Source organism: Stomoxys calcitrans, chromosome 4 (genome assembly GCF_963082655.1).
Source record: "Stomoxys calcitrans chromosome 4, idStoCalc2.1, whole genome shotgun sequence".
In the NCBI taxonomy this organism is placed as follows: domain Eukaryota; kingdom Metazoa; phylum Arthropoda; class Insecta; order Diptera; family Muscidae; genus Stomoxys; species Stomoxys calcitrans.
Window position 1 is genome coordinate 18,956,854 of NC_081555.1, and position 18,792 is coordinate 18,975,645.

General features: G+C 42.2%; 3 protein-coding genes across 4 annotated transcripts in view; 1 reads left to right on the forward strand and 2 right to left on the reverse strand.

Moving 5' to 3' along the window:
* The first annotated feature begins 761 nt into the window (after positions 1–761).
* Positions 762–2,668, forward strand: LOC106087101 (E3 ubiquitin-protein ligase RMND5A). Of its 2 annotated transcripts, none has more exons than XM_013252018.2 (3): positions 762–1,251; positions 1,309–2,093; positions 2,156–2,668. In XM_013252018.2, exons 1-3 carry the CDS (start codon positions 993–995, stop codon positions 2,426–2,428), a joined length of 1,317 nt encoding a protein of 438 aa, XP_013107472.1. In that variant the 5' UTR covers positions 762–992; the 3' UTR covers positions 2,429–2,668. The 2 variants fall into 2 exon arrangements, with proteins under 2 accessions (XP_013107472.1, XP_013107473.1); XM_013252019.2 differs by having other exon boundaries at positions 1,312–2,093.
* Positions 2,669–2,748: 80 nt separating this feature from the next.
* Positions 2,749–18,792, reverse strand: part of LOC106087100 (DNA-directed RNA polymerase III subunit RPC1) — a 31,975-nt gene continuing 15,931 nt past the window's right edge. Inside the window, exons 5-10 of the mRNA XM_013252016.2 lie at positions 9,129–9,546; positions 8,903–9,060; positions 8,570–8,847; positions 4,322–4,849; positions 3,096–3,603; positions 2,749–3,031 (exon numbers count right to left, since the gene is read on the reverse strand). Coding sequence (XP_013107470.1) covers positions 2,837–3,031; positions 3,096–3,603; positions 4,322–4,849; positions 8,570–8,847; positions 8,903–9,060; positions 9,129–9,546 — 2,085 coding nt within the window. The 3' untranslated portion in view covers positions 2,749–2,836. The remainder of the gene's footprint in view (positions 3,032–3,095; positions 3,604–4,321; positions 4,850–8,569; positions 8,848–8,902; positions 9,061–9,128; positions 9,547–18,792) is intronic.
* Positions 13,254–13,756, reverse strand: LOC106087103 (uncharacterized). The gene has a single exon (XM_013252021.2). It carries the CDS (start codon positions 13,739–13,741, stop codon positions 13,364–13,366), a length of 378 nt encoding a protein of 125 aa, XP_013107475.2. The 5' UTR covers positions 13,742–13,756; the 3' UTR covers positions 13,254–13,363.

Here is an 18,792-nt window from a genome sequence, read left to right on the forward strand (position 1 = left end):
TCGGTTCGAAATGTGTTCATTCACCGTAACGTTGCGTCCAACAGCATCTTTGAAAAAATACGGTCCAATGATTCCATCAGCGTACAAACCACACCAAACAGTGCATTTTTCGCGATGCATGGGCAGTTCTTGAAAGGCTTCTGGTTGCTCTTCACTCCAAATGCGGCAATTTTGCTTATTTACGTAGCCATTCAACCAGAAATGAGCCTCATCGCTGAACAAAATTTGTCGATTCACTGAAAATGATTTCACTGAAAATGATTCACTGAAAATGATTTGCAAGCGTTGCTCGTTAGTAAGTCTATTCATGATGAAATGTCAAAGCATACTGAGCATCTTTCTCTTTGACACCATGTCTGAAATCCCACGTGATCTGTCAAATACTAATGCATGAAAATCCTAACTTCAAAAAAATCACCCTTTATAACAATGGACTAAAATAGTCTAAGCGGGTCATGTTAAGAAGATAGACTGCCACTCTAACCTAAGCTATGTGTAAATTTAAAAATGGTTTTTTCTTACCAAACGGTGTCACCACTTCACTTAAAAAAATAATTGCACTGGATAATTTCATTGCTTTTTGCCCTTTATAGCATGCTTGTGCAGTGTTTTGCAAAATTTTGAGGCTTAAATCTAAACAAACATAAAGGATAGTCTATAGGTTCCATTGTTTATGAAATCTCACTATAGTTGCCACCTGATTATTGTCTTTTGTTTCAGTCTTTGTTTTCTTGTCATCTTCGCAGTTGTTTTTTTTTTTTACTGGTGCATAAAAACAAAATCTCTTCTCTTCCATTGTTAAAAGAAAAAAAAAGGAGTTTGCATATATATTGCGTTATAAGATTAATAATTTTTGTTCAAAAATTCATTTTAATAAAAAAAAATTACTAGAGACGGAGATTGTAACTGGATTATAATTTTCAAAAGATATATACATACATATAGGGAAAATTTTGGTCTTATTTCTGAGTAGGGATTGCGAGCCAGTTACCATGAGCACCATATCTCCTGCAGCGGAATTGGAGGCCATTACAGCTGTCGACAAGGAGCTGGATCGTGTAATCAATAAGTTTACTGAGATACGTGAAAATGCAGCGGCGGAAATCAATGATGTTGCCTCACTGCTGGAAGAGCTTTTGCAGGTTTTGGCCAGAGCTGAGCAGGAAATGACGGGAACTATTAACACCGGCACACAGGTGGATACCGATGATCATATGACCGATGAAGCAGAAATGCTGGTGGAGATGGAGCGTAAGTTGAGTTGAAATTTTAATTCCTCTTATCTTTATTTATAATTTCTACTATCAGCAGCTTCAACACCCCGCTTGACCGAGAGTCAAATATCCATTATAACAGAGGCTTTGCAAAAAACCAATGAGAAATTACAACGTTTGTCCAGCGAACATCGTGAATTGCATGGTGCCGTCTCTAAAGTGGGCAAAGTTATAGATCGCAATTTTATTTCGGATTTCACTGCCACCACCAGAACTGATGCCTTGCAGGATGAAGATAATATAATGCTTTTGAACAAGGTTATGGCCAAACATTATTGCAGGCAGGGCATGGATGATGTGGCACAATTGTTGATTAAAGAATCCAAAATGCCGGAGGAAATGGCTCGCGAAGTTTTTGAATCAGAGCGTAGTTTTGCTGAGATTTTTCGCATCTGGAAGGCTATACAACAGCATGATTTAAGCTTGGCCCTGGAGTGGACATCAAGATATTCTAATGAACTCATAGCCAAGAATTCAACATTGGAATTTAAGCTACATCGTTTGGCCTTCTTACAGATAATATCGAAGGGTATATCGGCTCAAAGTGAAGCTATAGCATATGCACGCAATAATTTTCATAAGTTTATTGATCGCTTTGAGCAGGAAATACCAAATTTAATGGGTTGCTTTATATATTTACCTTCGGGTATAGAAAACTCACCCTACAAGCATTTGATTTCGCCAGAAATGTGGACTGAGGCTTCGTATATATTTTTGAAAGATGCATGTCATACCTTGGGCATAAGTAAGAATTCAGCTTTGTCGGTGGTCATAAATGCTGGATGTACAGCTCTACCAGCTTTGCTCAATATAAAACAAGTATAGTTTTTTTTTTTTTTAAGAGAATCAAATAAAGTATCTAATTCTTTAATGTTTTGCAGGTTATGCAATCCCGTCAAGTTCTTAATATTTGGAGCGGTCGTGATGAATTGCCCATTGAAATTGATTTGGATCCTGAGTATCGTTATCACTCCATATTCGCTTGTCCCATCCTAAGACAACAAACCACAGAGGAAAATCCACCCAAAAAGTTAACCTGTGGACATGTCATATCCAATGATGCTCTACATAAACTCAGCAATGGTCACATACTCAAATGCCCCTATTGTCCGGTAGAACAGAATGCGGAAGAGGCTGTCAGGATTTATTTTTAAATTTTGGTTACCATATTCGATTTGGCGTATATACTAATAACGTAATATGTAGACTTAGCCTTTATTTTATTATGTATTATTGTAACTTGTAACTGTCACATTGTTTCTGCTGGAAAAGATGGAGAGCTTTTACGTGTGTGGATGGTTGAATGGAAGGATGAATAGATAAAAATGATTGTGTAACGTGTTAATTACTGTAGGAGAAATAAAAATGCCAATTCTTTTTCTTCTTCGAAGAAATTTAAGGACTACTTAATTCTCAATATACAATAAACAAAATCGATCACATATATATATATAAAAAGAATACACAAACGCCCTTATGGGAAATTAGCCAACCAAGTGATTTATTTTTTTTTTTTTTTCATTGCTTGTGCTAAGAAGTAAAAAAAACAATCATTCTTATCATTACGCCGCCACCGAAGAGAAAATTGGTGGTTGTATTTCAGGCAATTCGGTATTCTCATGATTGTGCACCAATTTAAAAAGCCCAGTGCCTATGGCAGCAGGCATTCCCAAAATAATACGTTCCGAAACACCATCTACTGCATCGGTTTGTCCAAAATAGGCCGCATCGAATAAATGATCTGAGGTCTTCTCAAACTAAAGGACAGTTTTGCTATGTAACCAAGAGAAATACCTTCGAAAATCTATATACAAAACTTACCGAAGCCAAATTAAAAACACTTTCTCGCATTTTGGCCAAGCCATGGCGTGTTATGCCCAAAACTTCACCACGCGAAGTCATCTGACTGGCCAACAGCATTATATGACGATGATCCACACTCATGCCATGGCCCTCCATGACATCTGTGATTTCTGTCATTATGGTGGTGCGAGCCGCCTCAATGCCTAGCGTATTGTAGACCTCCCAAATGTTGTTGCTTTTTGTTTTGGTACCCACCACACCATAGGTGGCCATTACATCTCTTAGACCAGCACCTTCAATACACAATTTATAGGTGGCCGGTAAGCGGGAATCATCAATGGCTATGACAGCTCTTGATATATGAGGTAGACCAGCTACCACAACATTTTGTATGGCCGATGATAAACGTTGAAGTTCGGCATTCAAGGCGGCACCATGCTTCGAACTGTCAATGCGTACTATGATAATTGAGGAACCCATAATGTCCACCAGGGCAGGTTTAATGCGTAACTTGGAAGTGCATATACTAAGGAATAAAAGGGAAAAGCAATAAAAATAAGCAAAAAAAAAAAAACAGGTGAAAACATGTTAAGCTCGGCCGGGCTGAATCTTGGAAAACCGCCACCATGGATTCTAAATATATACACAAATGAACTTAGTTGTTGTTGCAGCAGTGTGTTGTACACTGAGGCGGCAGCGCTAGCCGATGAAGGACTTCATAGAGTCAATCCGGTACGTATAACCGGCTGCTATGGGATTGAATGAACTTAGTTGAAGGACGTATGTGGACTTTACGTATAAAATTTCTGGCCAACAAAAATTGTGATCGGTTTATTTAGGAGCTATACCTCGTACGTTGTAAATCGTCTTAGAATTTCACGACGATCCGATATTTATATACTTTGTAGGGTCGGAAATTGATATTTCGATGTGTTGCAAACGGAATGACTAAATGAATATACCCACATATCCTACGTTGGTGGATATAATAAGCGATCTGACACTGAATGTATCCTAAAAGACACATTGCGCCTATAGAGGGCGCTATTTTCATCCGATTAGGCTTACATTTTGAACAATGATATCACACATGACTTCCAGCTGACTTTATTAAATTTGGTTTCATTCGGTCTGTGCGTTGATAGTTTGCCAGCTCTAATACCTTCCCCCTTTCTATGGTGTTGGATATACAAAGTTCAATCTAGCCTATAATTTCCCTTCCTAAATTTTCCTTTTATACTTACGAATATCGAATGGTCTCCGAGTTAATCTCCAAGCCCAAAACTTTGATACGATTCAAATCCAAACGTATTACCAGATAACAATCGTCCTGTTTGTACACTTCCTCAATGTACGATGAGACTTCGCCTAATGTGGTCTTTTCTATGCGCGATTTTACTTTTCTGGCATACTCCATGCTGGTGTTGTTGACTATTTCAGCTGTTATAACCGGAGTCGATATGGTCTTGGTGGCATTAATGATTTCCACAATACGTGGCACACCCTGGGTAATGTTCATGGAGGCTACACCAGCAAAATGGAAAGTTTTCAGTGTCATTTGTGTGCCAGGTTCGCCAATACTTTGAGCTGCCACAGCACCTACTGCCGTACCAGGTTCGGTGACTGCCCGATTGTATTTGTCATTAACCCAACGCATGAAGGTACGTATTTGACCTTCGGTTAAACGTTCAATCTCATTGCCCAGTTTTGGATGGTCCCTATATTTTTCTTGAACTTTGGTTATTTTCTCGGAAACTTTTTCGATGAATGAGCTGGAAAAATTGAAAACAAAAAAATGAGGTTAAGATAGGAAATGGAAATGTAATCATAGCGACATTGGTTGGAATTGAGCTATGTTAGGTTAGGTTGAAAAGAGCATGAGAATATTAATACACCACATGTTTTTGTGGGCAAACCCCTAAAGCGGGGTACTCTGCTCAACTTTCGGAATAGTCGTGAAAAACTTCAACAAAATATAATTAATTTGGTTAAAAAAAGCAATTCCGTTTTCCACACATTCTTCATTTCATAGTTGTTCAGGCGAAAAGACTAACAGAGTACCAGCCCGAAGCCAGTGATCTGCTTGTTGTGTACTCTAAATACTAAAAAGTTAACCTCGCTGCTAAAAGACACCTGTACTTAGGTGGGGACGCAAAACCAGACATGAGGCAACTTAGAGGAGTGATATGGAAAACAATTAATGGATCGATTATGGATAACAACCCAACTTCAGTTGCGTTGCCTACGGTCAAATTTGCTATACACATATCCATCTCTTTTTGAGTTGCATACTTTTTTAGAATTTATTTAGTAGCTGAATGTGCAAAAAACCGATATTGACTGCATTAACGAAAATTCCCAACGTTTTACTAATTTTTATATCAAGGTTTTTTCTCCTAGCAACGCAACTGGGGTTGAGTTCAAATCCATAATAGCAGTGTGTTGTACACTGAGGCCGCAGCCCTTGCCGATGAAGGACTTCATCGGGCCAAACCGGTACGTACAACCGTCTGCCATGGGATTGACGGCTGGGTTAGGTGTATTCCCTTAGTGGCATGGGGAGGATTAATATCCCATTCAATCTAACCTCGAAAAAAATTATTTCAGCAATCCTGTGCTAAACTAAATCCTTAATTGGTCTCGATTTCATGCCGCTAAATTGGCTAAATACCATACTTGGTATTGGAACCTCACCCAAATGTCGGAGTCTGTTTGCTGTCGGAGTAGAAAACTCTTCAATGTCTCATAATTTTCCCCACATTCCCTACATCCGCTTTCACTTGTTACGCCGATTCTGTGTAAGAACGCCCTTAGTTATGTAATAACACCGAAAGCTATACTGATCTTCTTACTTCCTTTCAGTATTAGACTCATGTCTCACCATCCGTATAGGCCCATAAGATCTTTGTCCTTCAACCGAGCGGTTGACTGTTCTACAGTGCTGAAAGCACGTTTATCGGCCAAGCCCTTAACACGGATTGGATCACTCTGAAAGGCTTTGGATTCACCAAGTTTACTGATGGCAGTCGTATGGCCTTCACTGCCAAATCGTCTGCCCTTTCATTTCCATTTAGGTTAGGTAAGAGTGGCAGTCCTTTACAGACTCACTTAGACAATTTTAAATCCATTGTGATACCACAGTAGCGACGGACCATGGCTTCTGGTGGGAATCGAACAAATGACCCCTGCACTGGTAATCCAAGCACACTACCAACTCGGCTACCGGGGCGCCTCTTACTCCTCTATGAATCGGCACCGAAACGACACGGATTGTGTCATCCTTCTTATGCTCCTTCTTACACTATAGCCCTGATGGCCAGTTTACTTTCGCTATACTACCTAACGCATTCCGTGATCGCTCGGATAACCGTCTGCAGGACCGTATCAAGCAGTCAGCGGTCCAATCTGTGTGGTGTTCATTCTGTGGTGTTCATTGCTGTCACGAGAAGCTTAGCTGAGAGCTATGGGGCGTCCATAGGTTGCGGATAGTGGAATGCTCCATATGGAGTAGCTGCAACTGCAGTCGCGGACATTCAGCGGTATCGAGTGGAGAGTCTCATTCAGAGGACGGATGGCACCGGCTCTTGCTTAAATACTGAGTGCCTATGATGCTCGATATGACAAGGCGAGTTATTGGTGCCTTTAAATAACCAATGGCCATCTTGTTCCCGCGGCGATCGGTTGTATAGATCGGAATAAGCTTGCTTGCTCGCCTATGAGAGCTTGACGAGGATCGCCACCTCCACATGAAAATGTGGCTACAACAACAAAAACATCTCCGTCTTACACTCCAAGACTGTTCGTGAACATACCGTCCTGGTTGTTGTAAACCTGATGGCCAGTTTACTTTCCTTTAAGTTGTTCAAACCCGACAGCCTCGAGCAAACATCCAGTCGGAAACAGATCTTAGTCATTCGATCCTCAATGAAGACTTACAAACCCATTCTATCCTCTAGCTTTGATCCATCCGTCTAGCATGAACTCTCAGATGGGAGTACCTGAGTATTCGACCTCAAATGGCGCTTCATGTAGCCGATCTGAAACCTTTTCCTACCCAACCTGGTTTCCTATTGCCGCCTCCAATATCCCGCGAAGGTATGACCTTCTATTTTCTATCACCTCTCTTATGGACTTAAGTCTCATAACCACAGTGGCTGCTTCATACTTCATCTGTATGTCTATGAGTCGGAAAACTAAATTAGTCTTCAGCGTCCTAGTAGGGGTTGTTCTTATTGCCCCGCCCATGGCAAGCCAAACATGTTCTCTGAACCTGTTGTTGTTGTAGCAGTTTGTTGTGTTCTATCTTTCGTCTGCTTGATTCTGTTGAGTGTCAAGACCCAGGAACTCTGCGACTATGATGGGGTGTGTCGACAGGGATCTGGGTCTTAGGCGAGTCGGTATGGCTGGGTTGTTAAACAGGCTACGTGTATCGTGCGGTCCCTGGTTACAATCGGGACATACATATTGTCCTTATGTTGCATTTTCTCTCCATAGCAGTGCACGATGCCGCCCGGCCTCTCACTGAGACTCTTGACTCGATAGCATTGATTATCTGCGAATGCAGCTGCTCCGTATACGAATCATTTCACAATCAATAACTTGTGGACGCGCCCGGTAGCTCACACACAAGCTATTCGTGTTAACAATGAACACCACATACATCGGAGCTTAAAGTTCCAGCCTGTGATGTGCTCATAGTTATGTTGTGCCGGGGTGGCACACAGTGAGAACTGAGAGATGTCTTCACAGAACCCAGCAATTAAATTAGTATGAATAACCTTAGAGGCCACCGTAGGGCAGAGGTAAGCATGTTCGCCTATGACGCTAAACGCCTGGGTTCGAATCTCGGCGAGACCATCAGAAAAAACTTTCAGCGGTGGTTTTCCCCTCCTAATGCTGGCAACAACATTTGTGAGGCACTATGCCATGTAAAACTTTTCTCCAAAGAGGTGTCGCACTGCGGCACGCCGTCCGGACTCGCCTATAAAAAGGAGGCCCTTTATCATTGAGCTTAAATTTGAATCGGACTGCACTCATTGATATGTGAGAAGTATGCCCCTGTTCCTTAGTGGAATGTTCATGGGCAAAATTTGCAATTTGCTAACTTCGAATAGTGGACTGGCCCGAACACGTCCGAAATTGTACCCATGGCCATGCACCGCTTACACCTTAGGCACAGCGACTAGTGATACGTTACTCGTAGACCGAACAGAACCAGGTTCAGAGGTTTTCCCGAAGACCATCGTCCCTATCTAGCCGATTTACATGGAGACTGCATAGAACCTAGTTAGGATATCCTTGTGGCCAACCCCATTTCAGACTATGCCCCGAAATCCTATTACATATTAATTCTCCCTAATTGTATTCAGATTTCTACACTCAAGTGGGATGGCTTTTAAGTTGCTTGACACATGGACCTTTAGCAATACAAAGTTATGAAATAAATAAATGCTAAGAAATTCTGTCTTCAAATTTCAAAATCTCCCACTTACACAACTTCATTTTGGAAATCTTGCCGGCTCATGGTAAACTCCTCTTCTTTTAGTATATTTTTAGTGGTATCCACAATTTTCTTGGCCGGCAAGGGCTCCTGCTCGCGATAAGGCCAACAAGCTCTTAAATGATTCAACTGTCGCACCATATCCACAGGTTTATTTTTTATTTCCATAAAAACTGGATCCAAGCCATCGCCACCGTAGATAAGTTCAACGATTTCACCAATGGCGTTGCGCACCGAACCATCATAATGGACCACCAAATCTTCCAAACACTGGAAAGTAAAAGGATAATAAGAAATAGGCTAAAACTCAAAGCATCCAACTCACCTTGACTAAACGTCTCTGTAGATAACCAGTTTCGGCAGTTTTTACAGCTGTATCTACCAGACCTTCTCTACCAGCCATGGTATGGAAAAAGAACTCGGTGGGTGTTAGACCAGAAAAGAAGCTATTCTGTACAAAACCTCTTGCAGCAGGAATGGCAGCTACAAACAAAAACAAAAAATAATCGGCATTTAGGTTGCATTTCCTCCCAAAGACTTTGTTAACCTACAAAACTTTTCAAAATGTGGCAAAGCTCGATTTTCAAAACCATTTGGCACACGTTTGCCATTGATAGCTTGTTGCCCCACACACGCAATCATTTGTGATATATTAATGTTGGATCCTTTGGAACCCGACAGAGCCATTATCAACGCACTGTTGGTGGGATGCAGTTCACGGAAACAAGCCTTAGCTGCCTGTTCTCGAATACCGGACAATTCTCGCAGCATAACAGCTTCCAATGTTTGTTCGGGGGTACAACCAGGTTGGCATTGCAAGGTACCCTTTTTCATTTCCAAAATATATTCATCGCATTTGGCATAGCCTTTCTCTAGAAGACGTTGTTTTTCTACCAAAAGCTTAGCACTGGGTGTAACATCACTTATGCCAAAAGAGAAACCACGATTTTGTATGAAATATGAGGCAATCTGAAAAGAATCAACATTTAGAGAGGTTTAAAAGCGAGCTGGAAAAAGATGTCTGAGGAAGTCTAACCAGACATACATAAATGAGATGATCATGGGTTTAAAACGAATATTGCTTTTTGTATATCTACAATGTCAACTCATACGTTTCTCGCTATGCTCAGACAGGCTCTAGCCTTTGATACAATAAGCTCATGATCGGAATTGTAGGTCTATGCTGGATGGATGCCTTCCATTCATAAGGTATTCCCTATATTGTACTCACAAAATCCTTAGAGTTGTTCCCCTTTCCACACCCCTTAGCTGGTTCAATTGAAGTATTATGTCCTCACCTAAATGTGGGGGCCTGCCTGCAGCGAAAGTCGGGGAATGACATAGGAAATGCTTCATTGTCCCATCATCTTCCCTACATAATCTATATATGCTATCGCTTGCCGCACCTATTCTGTATAAGTGCGCCCGAAATCCATACTGTCTCCCTCTAACTTTCTTTCAGCATTAGCCTCGTCTTCTCACCATCCGCATATCTACATAAAATTTTCGTCATCTTACGGACCGTTTCGTCCTCCACGCCCTTAAATTGTACTGCGTAGCCCCGCAAGGCCTCAGCTTTCGAGGCCAAATCGTCTGCCCTTTTATTCCCCCTTACTCTGCTATGGCTCGGCACCAAACGGTGTGGATCGCGCCATTCTCGGAGGAGGCATTAATCAATCTCATGGCAGCCGGTTGTAAGCACCGACAAGGGGGGCCACCTCAGTGTACGTGTTCCTCCTTTTTTCGTCATGGGAAAGGCACATCCCGGAGTGCCTTCTCCGCATGCTTCTGGTCCGTGCCGGAATTGAAAAGAACCCCCCGTCGTCTTAGCCTTGGAATTGAAAATAACCCCACACCCTGGTTCTGCTCGATTTGCCAGAACCGCCTCCATCATCGGTAGGTGTCGGTGATTTGTAACCGCTGCATGGAGTGGGTACATTTCCGAGCTTGCTCTTGCCTTTCGCCACTATGGGAGTATAGTCACACTGAATATGTTCCAGGGTGCTGTGCGACCATGGACAGCAATGGGTCACAAGCGTCGTTGTCGTAGGCTTCGGAATTAAAAAGAACCCCGGATCTTGGTTCTGTTCGGTTTGTCAGAATCGCCTCCATCATCGGTCGGTGTCGTTGCTTTGTAACCAGTGCATGGAGTGGATACATTTCCGAGCTTGCTATGGCGGACCATCCCTTACCCTAATTTTCAAAAACGTTAGATCCTTATACCAGCTGATCGAATACCCCAAGTGCGGCCCAATTTTCCGACGCAGGTAGTGTTACTCGTAGACGAACGTAATGGGATTCGTTGTATGGACCCCACTAAACGCAGAATCAGTGAGCTGAATCTGGAAATAAACTACCCCGAACATAAGCGGAATTTTTGGATGGAACACTTGCAGCAATGAATCTTAGGTACCGGTTTAGGCAAGCTGTGGTTTACTGTCAAGTCGCTCTCAAACCCCGGTAGACGGGTTGACAGGACCTCAGTCACTTTCGACGACGTAACTGTGACTGGTCTGAAGAGATGCGCCAGGTTGTTCAACCGTCAATTTATTGTGCATCCTGAGAGTGGCAGGGCTAGGAGGAGAGCCATTTATCGTAGCCGATGTACAGCCGAGGAGATGCAGCAGCTGGCCAGACATTTCTATTGCATCCCATTATCTCCTGGCAAGCCATCATTTCTATGGGATCAGACCACCTCCCCATACGCCCACCATCGACCGACCACCCGGTTTCACAACCTCTGAGCGCCGGACGTTTATCAATCAGAAGAAGCCCTCGAATGTGCATGTTGCCGAGAGGAAATTCTCAGACATCACTAACGTAGCAGCTGCTCGCTTTATACCAGCCGGTCGAATACCCCAAGTATGGCTCAATTTTCCGGCACAGGCAGTGGCACAAAAAATGTCAAAAGGGGCCCTGCAGCCTCGGGATTGAGTTTTATGACTATTTTTTACCATACTCGTATTCTACGCAAAATTTTCTTTAATTTTCTTTAATGTTCCGTACACTTTCTTTAATCTGAGTACCATATTGCCTATGTTCCGTACACTTTCACTTGATGAAAAGGAAGGCCCGTAATAGGGCCCTCGGGGGCCGATCCCCAAAAACAGTAATCACATTCGTGTTCTTGGGGGGTGTGTAAAAAAAATTTAATTTTTTTTTTGCCATACACCCTGCCATGCCTTCGGAGGCATGCTGTGTATATAGCGGTCAGATGGGACGCCAGGTAGTCCGCCTCTCTCTGCAGTAACGCCGAACATATTTCATCAGGTCCTGGTAAATTAAATGGTTGAAAGTTTCTCAAGGCATACCTAACCATAAATTCCGATCGATCTAATTACTCCCGAATTCCGGTGGCTCGGTGTGTCCCCTTGTATCGCGTGAAAAATTCGTTTTCATCAGAAGCCTATATGTCCTCTATTGTCCTTGGTCTTACTCTCATGTCTACTAACGTTTGTTTCAATGCAGCATATAAAGGGTGATTTTTTTAGAGCTATAGGAAAGTTAAAAAAAGAACACACGCATAAAATTCAGAAAAATGCATGAAATCTTCCATCGGTCCATATAATTTAATGTTTGATGATTATTTCATGCAAATGTTAACCATGACTGCGGCACAAATGGTCCAACCGCTTAGTCCAATTTAAGCATTTTCTTTCCGACATTCCGGCCTGTATCTCACAAAAAATGCTGCAATGTTGTTTTCCAATGCGTCAATTGAAGCGGGATTGTCTGCATAGAGAGCTTTAGAGGCGTTAAATCGCACGATCTAGACGGCTAATTGACCGGTCCCGAACCTGAAGTTCATTGTAACGCGTGCTGTGTGGCATGTGACACCGTCTTGTTGAAACCACATGTCATGCAAGTCAAGCTCTTGCATTTTGGGCAAAAAAAAAAAAAAAAGTTGGATATCATCTCATGATAGCGCTCAGCATTCACAGTTACATTAATATTTTGAAGAAGTACGGTCCAATGATGCCACCAGAGCATAAACCGCACCAAACTGTTACTTTTTCTGGAAACATTGGTAGCTCTTGCAATGCTTGCATTTTTGCAAAAAAAGTTGGATATCATCTCACGATAGCGCTCACCATTCGCATCCTCTTTGAAGAAGTACGTTCCAATGATGCCACCAGAACATGAACCTTACTAAACTGTGACTTATTCTGGATGCATTGCATAATTTAATGTTTGATGATTATTTCATGCAAATGTTAACCATGACTGCGCCTCAAATTTCCATTCACAGTAACATTACGATTCGCATCCTCTTTGAAGAAGTACGTTCCAATGATGCCACCAGAACATGAACCTTACTAAACTGTGACTTATTCTGGATGCATTGATAGCACTTGCAATGCTTCTGGCTGATCTTCACTCCAATATCGACAATTCTGCTTATTAACGTACCCATTGAGTCAAAAATGAGCTTCGTCGCTGAACAGAAGAAGCGCGAGATGAACTTTCTTAACAGAGCACGCATTTTGATGATAAAATTCAATAATTTGCAAGCGTTGTTCGTTTGTAAGACGATTCATGGTTAAATTATAGACCAAACCGAAGATGTTTGACAGTGAAACAAAACACAAAACATGCGTGAGCTGTTTAAACCAGTGTTGCCAAAAAGATAATAGCTAAAACATGACCCTTTATTAATGAAAACAATATTTTCCTAGAACGGGTGACATAAAGTTTTTATTTAAAAACAAATTCAGATTAACGCATGGTAAAAATCATAAAACACACAACTGAACACAAGATACACCGTATTAAGAAGAAATTGGGTTTATATTTGGGCATCAGCAGCACCAATCACTAACTGAACGATGCAATCACCACGTTTCACTTCGAAGTCTTGCTCAGAGTGATTGAAGAGCATAACTTCAAGATTATCACGGAAATCAGCATTTACGACGACATCCTGACCAACAGTAATGCCATTATTAAGAGCAGAAAACCGTGAAAAAATATGTCCACAAAAACCTCTAGGCATTTGAACTTGCAGATCGGTCCTCATCATAGCAGAGCCACGAGCTGGAACCATCAAATCATAGGCACTACTTAAGTCATATCCGGCCGCATTCTCCCTGGCACGAACTGGTTCCAAGGCATGATCGGTTAGCTTACTCCAACGCAGAATTAGTCCGCCGTTTTCCATTTCCATTCCCACCTTTACTTATGCTCTCCAACGACTGAGGAGATCGATTGATTAATCTGGAACAACACTATGTCTTTCTAACATTTGCAAGGGGCATTCCCAAAGACGGAAAGAGGGTAGCCCATTATAAATGTTTACATTGGCAATTTTTGAGGCTCTTTGTTGCATGAATCAATAAATAATTAAATGGATGAATAAGCATATGGCTGCAAGTGCAGGCATTGGTACCTTCAAACGATACATTTCAAAATAATTGGCAGAATGCCATCCATGCAACTTCCATTGTTGCAAAACGTAAGTAAAATACATAAAATACAGCTGGAAATGCGGCAGCGGTCAGTCACCGAGAGTCTCAGGTGACTGCCAAGGAGTCAGGTGGCACTGGCTCTTAATTAAATACTGAGTGGCAATGATACTCGAAATGACAAGGCGAGTTATTGGTGCCGTCAATGGGCAACATCAGCGTCTGTTCCCAGGTTAGGAGCGGCTGGAGACGAGCGTCGGATCTTGGAGCAAGCGGCCACAAGGAGGGATATATGGACAATCCCATAAAACTCATGGGGTTGGGACGCTGGGCCAGCAACCCGCCCCCGGAAAACTATGAGAACTACTATGAGAAACAAAGGAATAGTAAAAACGCAAATGAAAAGCCTAACATAAGTCACTGTTTCAAATTTCAGCGAAATCAGCTTATAAATGTGCATTTTATGTGGCCAAGACTTTAAATCGAGAGATCGGTCTACATGGCAGCTATATCCAAATCTGAACCGATCTGGGCCAAATCGAAGAGGGCTGTCGAAGGGCCTAACACAACTCCCTGTTCCAAATTTCGGCAAAATCGGACAATAAATGCGCCTTTTATGGGTCTAAAACCTTAAATCGAGAGATCGGTCTATATGGCAGCTATATCCAAATCTAAACCGATCTGGGCCAAATCGAAGAAGGGTTTCGAAGAACTTAACACAATTCACTGTCCCAAATTTTGGCGATATCGGACCATAAATGCGCATTTTATGGGCCCAAGACCCTAAATCAAGGCATCGGTCTATATGGCAGCTATATCCAAATCTGAACCGATCTGGACCAAATTGAAGAGGGCTGTCGAAGGGCCTAACACTACTCCCTGTCCCAAATTTCGGCGAAATCGGACAATAAACGCGCCTCTTATGGGTCTAAAACCTTTAATCGAGAGATCGGTCTATATGGCAGCTATATCCAAATCTGAACCAATCTATGCCATATAGCAGAAAGATGTCGAGGGGCCTAACACAACTAACTGTTCCAAATTTTGGCGACATCGGATAATAAATGCGTCTTTTATGGGCCCTAAACCTTAAATCGAGAGATCGGTCTATATGACAGCTATATCCAAATCTGGACCGATCAAGGCCAAATGGCAAAAAGATGTCAAGGGGCCTAACACAACTCACTTTCACAAGTTTTGGCAAAATCTGGCAATAAATGCGCCTTTTATGGGCCCAAGACGTTAAATCGAGCGATGGGTCCATATGGCAACTATATCTAAATCTGAACCGATCTGGGCCAAATTGAAGTGGGATATAGAAAGGACTAATTTTCCAAATTTCAGCAAATTTCAGCAAAATCGTATAATAAATGTATCTTTATGGGCCTAAGACCCTAAATCGGCGGATCGGTCTATACGGGGGCTATATCAAGATATAGTCCAATATAGCCCATCTTCTAACTTAACCTGCTTATAGCCTTAAAAAAACGAATCTGTGCAAAGTTTCAGCTCAATATCTGTATTTTAAAGACTGTAGCGTGATTTCAACAGACAGACGGATGGACAGGGCTAGATTGTCTTAGATTTTTACGCTGATCTAGAATATATATACTTTATAGGGTCGGAAATGGATATTTCCATGTGTTGCAAACGGAATGACAAAATGAATATACCCCCATCATTCGGTGGTGGGTATTAAATGGGCCATGATATGCGGATCTGCACCTGGAATGTCAGCACTCTCTATAGAGAAGGTGCATTATACGCGTTGGCGGATATATTAGAGAAGTACCAGGCGATATTACCGCCTTAGAGGAAGTGCGATGGACTGAGAATGGCGTCCCTACAACACCAAACGTTGACGAACTATACTATAGCTGCCATAGCACGAGGCATGCATTTGGCTGTGGATTTGTGGTTAGCCGGAGACTGAAACACCTTGTCTGCAGCTTTACTCCGGTGTATGAGAGGCTAGCCACAATCCGCATAAAAACCAAATTCTTCAACATCAGCCTTATTTGTGCCCATGCCCCAACGGAAGGCAAGGACGAGCAGAACAAGGATATTTTCTACGAGCGCCTAGAGAGAGAATATGACCGCTGTCCCGCCCAGGATATGAAAATCGTTCTGGAAGATTTTATTCCGAAGATACGGAAGGAAGACATATTTGGTCCAACAGTCGGAAAGTTTAGCCTCCACGTGATAACGTCCAGTAATGGGTTGACGCTGATAGATTTCACCGCGGCAAAAAACATTGTAGTTGAACATTAAAATATTCACAAAGCCTCATGGCTGTCACCCGTTTAACACACGAGGAACCAAATTGATCACGTTGTGATAGATGGAAGAGATTCATCCTGCGTGTTAGATGTACGATCGATCGGGGGAGCAAATATAGATTCGGTCATTACCTTGTTGCAGCAAAGGTTCGCACCTGTTTGAACATGGCGAGAAAAGTACGATCTAACACTGCACGGAAGCTCGACATTGAAAAGTTGCAAACACAACAGATGGCAGCGGCATACTCCACTCGACTGACCCAATTGCTTGATGAAAGCACTCCTTGTTCCGATGACATAATGGCGCAGTGACCAACCATTGCTCACTCCATGGAAAATGTCGCGAAATCCGTACTTGGTTACCGGAAGCCTCCCCAAGAGTGTGCGAGTGGTACGACCAAGAGTGTCAAGATGCTACTGAAGCCAAGAATGCGGCATATAGTGCAACCCTGAAGTCAATAGCAATACGCCAGATGAAGGAGAGGTAACGGGAGGAAAGGAGAGAGGAGAAACGTCTATTCCGCAGAAAGAAAAATACAATGGAAAGGCGTGAGTATGAGTGAATTGAGATGTACTGGAGTCAGAATGAAGTCCGGAAATTCTACCAAAGAACTAAACATCAAATCGATGGCTTTGGTGCAGGCACATCCTTCTGCAGAGATAAAAAAGGAAATCTGGTAACTGACACAGATAGCATGATGAGGATTAGGAAAAAACATTTTACCCAACTGCTAGTGACCGACGTTGGCGGCGAAGAGGATACCGAAGAACCGGTCAATGATGATGGTATATAATGTTGACCTCCTAGTCAGAATGAGGCCCAAGTAGCAGTGACCCGATTGAAGAACAACAAGGCAGCAGGAGGCGACGGGTTACCTGCTGAATTACCTAAGACCGGAGGCTACACGATAAGGCGTATGCATCAGCTTATCTAAGTAATCTAGCTAAAAGAACGCATACCCGATGATTGGAATTTAAGTATACTATGTCCCGTACACAAGAAAGGAGACAAGACGGAATGTGCCAACTACAGAGGAATAAGTCTGCCCCCCATCGCAGACAAGATACTCTCGAGCGTACTCTGTGAAAGATTAAAACCTAAAGTCAAGGAGATAATTGGGCGCTATCAATGCGGCTTTAGACCTGGTAAATCCACACTGGATCAGAGATGTGCCAAATCCTGGAAAAGATCCGAGAAGGACAAATCAACACATACCATCTCTTTGTTGACTACAAAGCCGCTTTCGATACCCCTTTACGTTTAAAAGTATTTCAATCCATGTCTGACTCTGGTATCCCTGCAAAATTAATAAGACTCTGCAGGGTGACACTTGCTGATACGCGTTCCTCAGTAAGAATAGGAAAGAATCTCTCCGAACCATTTAACACTAAACGAGGTTTCAGACAAGGAGACAGCCTATCGTGTGAGCTCTTTAATATCCTGCTAGAGAAGATTATACGAGATGCATATGTGAACAGATATGGAACACCAATCACAAGAGAACACATGCTACTCGCCTATGCCGGCGACTTCGACATCATAGGTCGTTCACCGGTAGTATTAACTGCAGCATTTGAAAGAATCGAAAAAGAGTGAGGGAAAATGGTTCTGGCAGTAAATGAAGATAAGACGAAATGGATGGTTTTAACTCCCAAAACGGCTTGTACAACCGAGCAGATAAAAAAATGGAGAAAGTTGGGAACCACAACTTTGAGATAGTCCGCAACTTTTTCTACCTCGGCACCGCCATAACCGAAACGAATGACACCAGTTTTGAGATGAAGCGGAGAATAATACTGGCAAACAGATGCTACTTTGGACGAAGTAAGCAGTTTAGAAACAAGGCCACCTCTCGACAGACGAAAATTACTCTATACAAGACACTGATTCTACCCGTGTTGTTACATGGTTCTGAGGCATGGGTACTTGTGAAAGAAGATGAGGCAGTGCTTGAAGTATTTGAGAGAAAGATTCTTCGTAAAATATATAGAGCAGTTTGCGTTAATCGAGAATATAGGGGCCGGGCCGGATCTTATATACCCTCCACCATGGCTAGCATTTGTCGAGTTCTTTGCGCGGTATCTCTTTTTAACCAAACAAAGAATAATGAATAAGAACTGTAATGATATGGAGCTATATCAAGTTATAGTCCGATACGGACCATAAATGAATTGAATGCTGATGAACATTGTAGAAGTCATTGTGTAATATGTCAGCACATTCGGATAAGAATTGGGCCTTGTAGGGGCTCAAGTAGCAAAATCGGGAGATCGGTTTATTTGGGAGCTGTATCAAGTAATATTGGGTTGCCCAAAAAGTAATTGCGGAATTTTTAAAAGAAAGTAAATGCATTTTTAATAAAACTTAGAATGAACTTTAATCAAATATACTTTTTTTCTAAAGCAAGCTAAAAGTAACAGCTGATAACTGACAGAAGAAAGAATGCAATTACAAAGTCACAAGGTGTGAAAAAATTTGTCAACGCCGACTATATGAAAAATCCGCAATTACTTTTTGGCTAACCCAATAGATC

Excerpts from the sequence above, each read along its gene's own strand:
- LOC106087101 (XM_013252018.2), top strand. The coding sequence starts at position 993 with ATGAGCACCATATCTCCTGCAGCGGAATTGGAGGCCATTACAGCTGTC. Across the intron at positions 1,252-1,308 it reads AATGCTGGTGGAGATGGAGC|CAGCTTCAACACCCCGCTTG; the intron begins GTAAGTTGAGTT and ends TTCTACTATCAG. Across the intron at positions 2,094-2,155 it reads CTTTGCTCAATATAAAACAA|GTTATGCAATCCCGTCAAGT; the intron begins GTATAGTTTTTT and ends AATGTTTTGCAG.
- LOC106087103 (XM_013252021.2), bottom strand. The coding sequence starts at position 13,741 with ATGGAAATGGAAAACGGCGGACTAATTCTGCGTTGGAGTAAGCTAACC.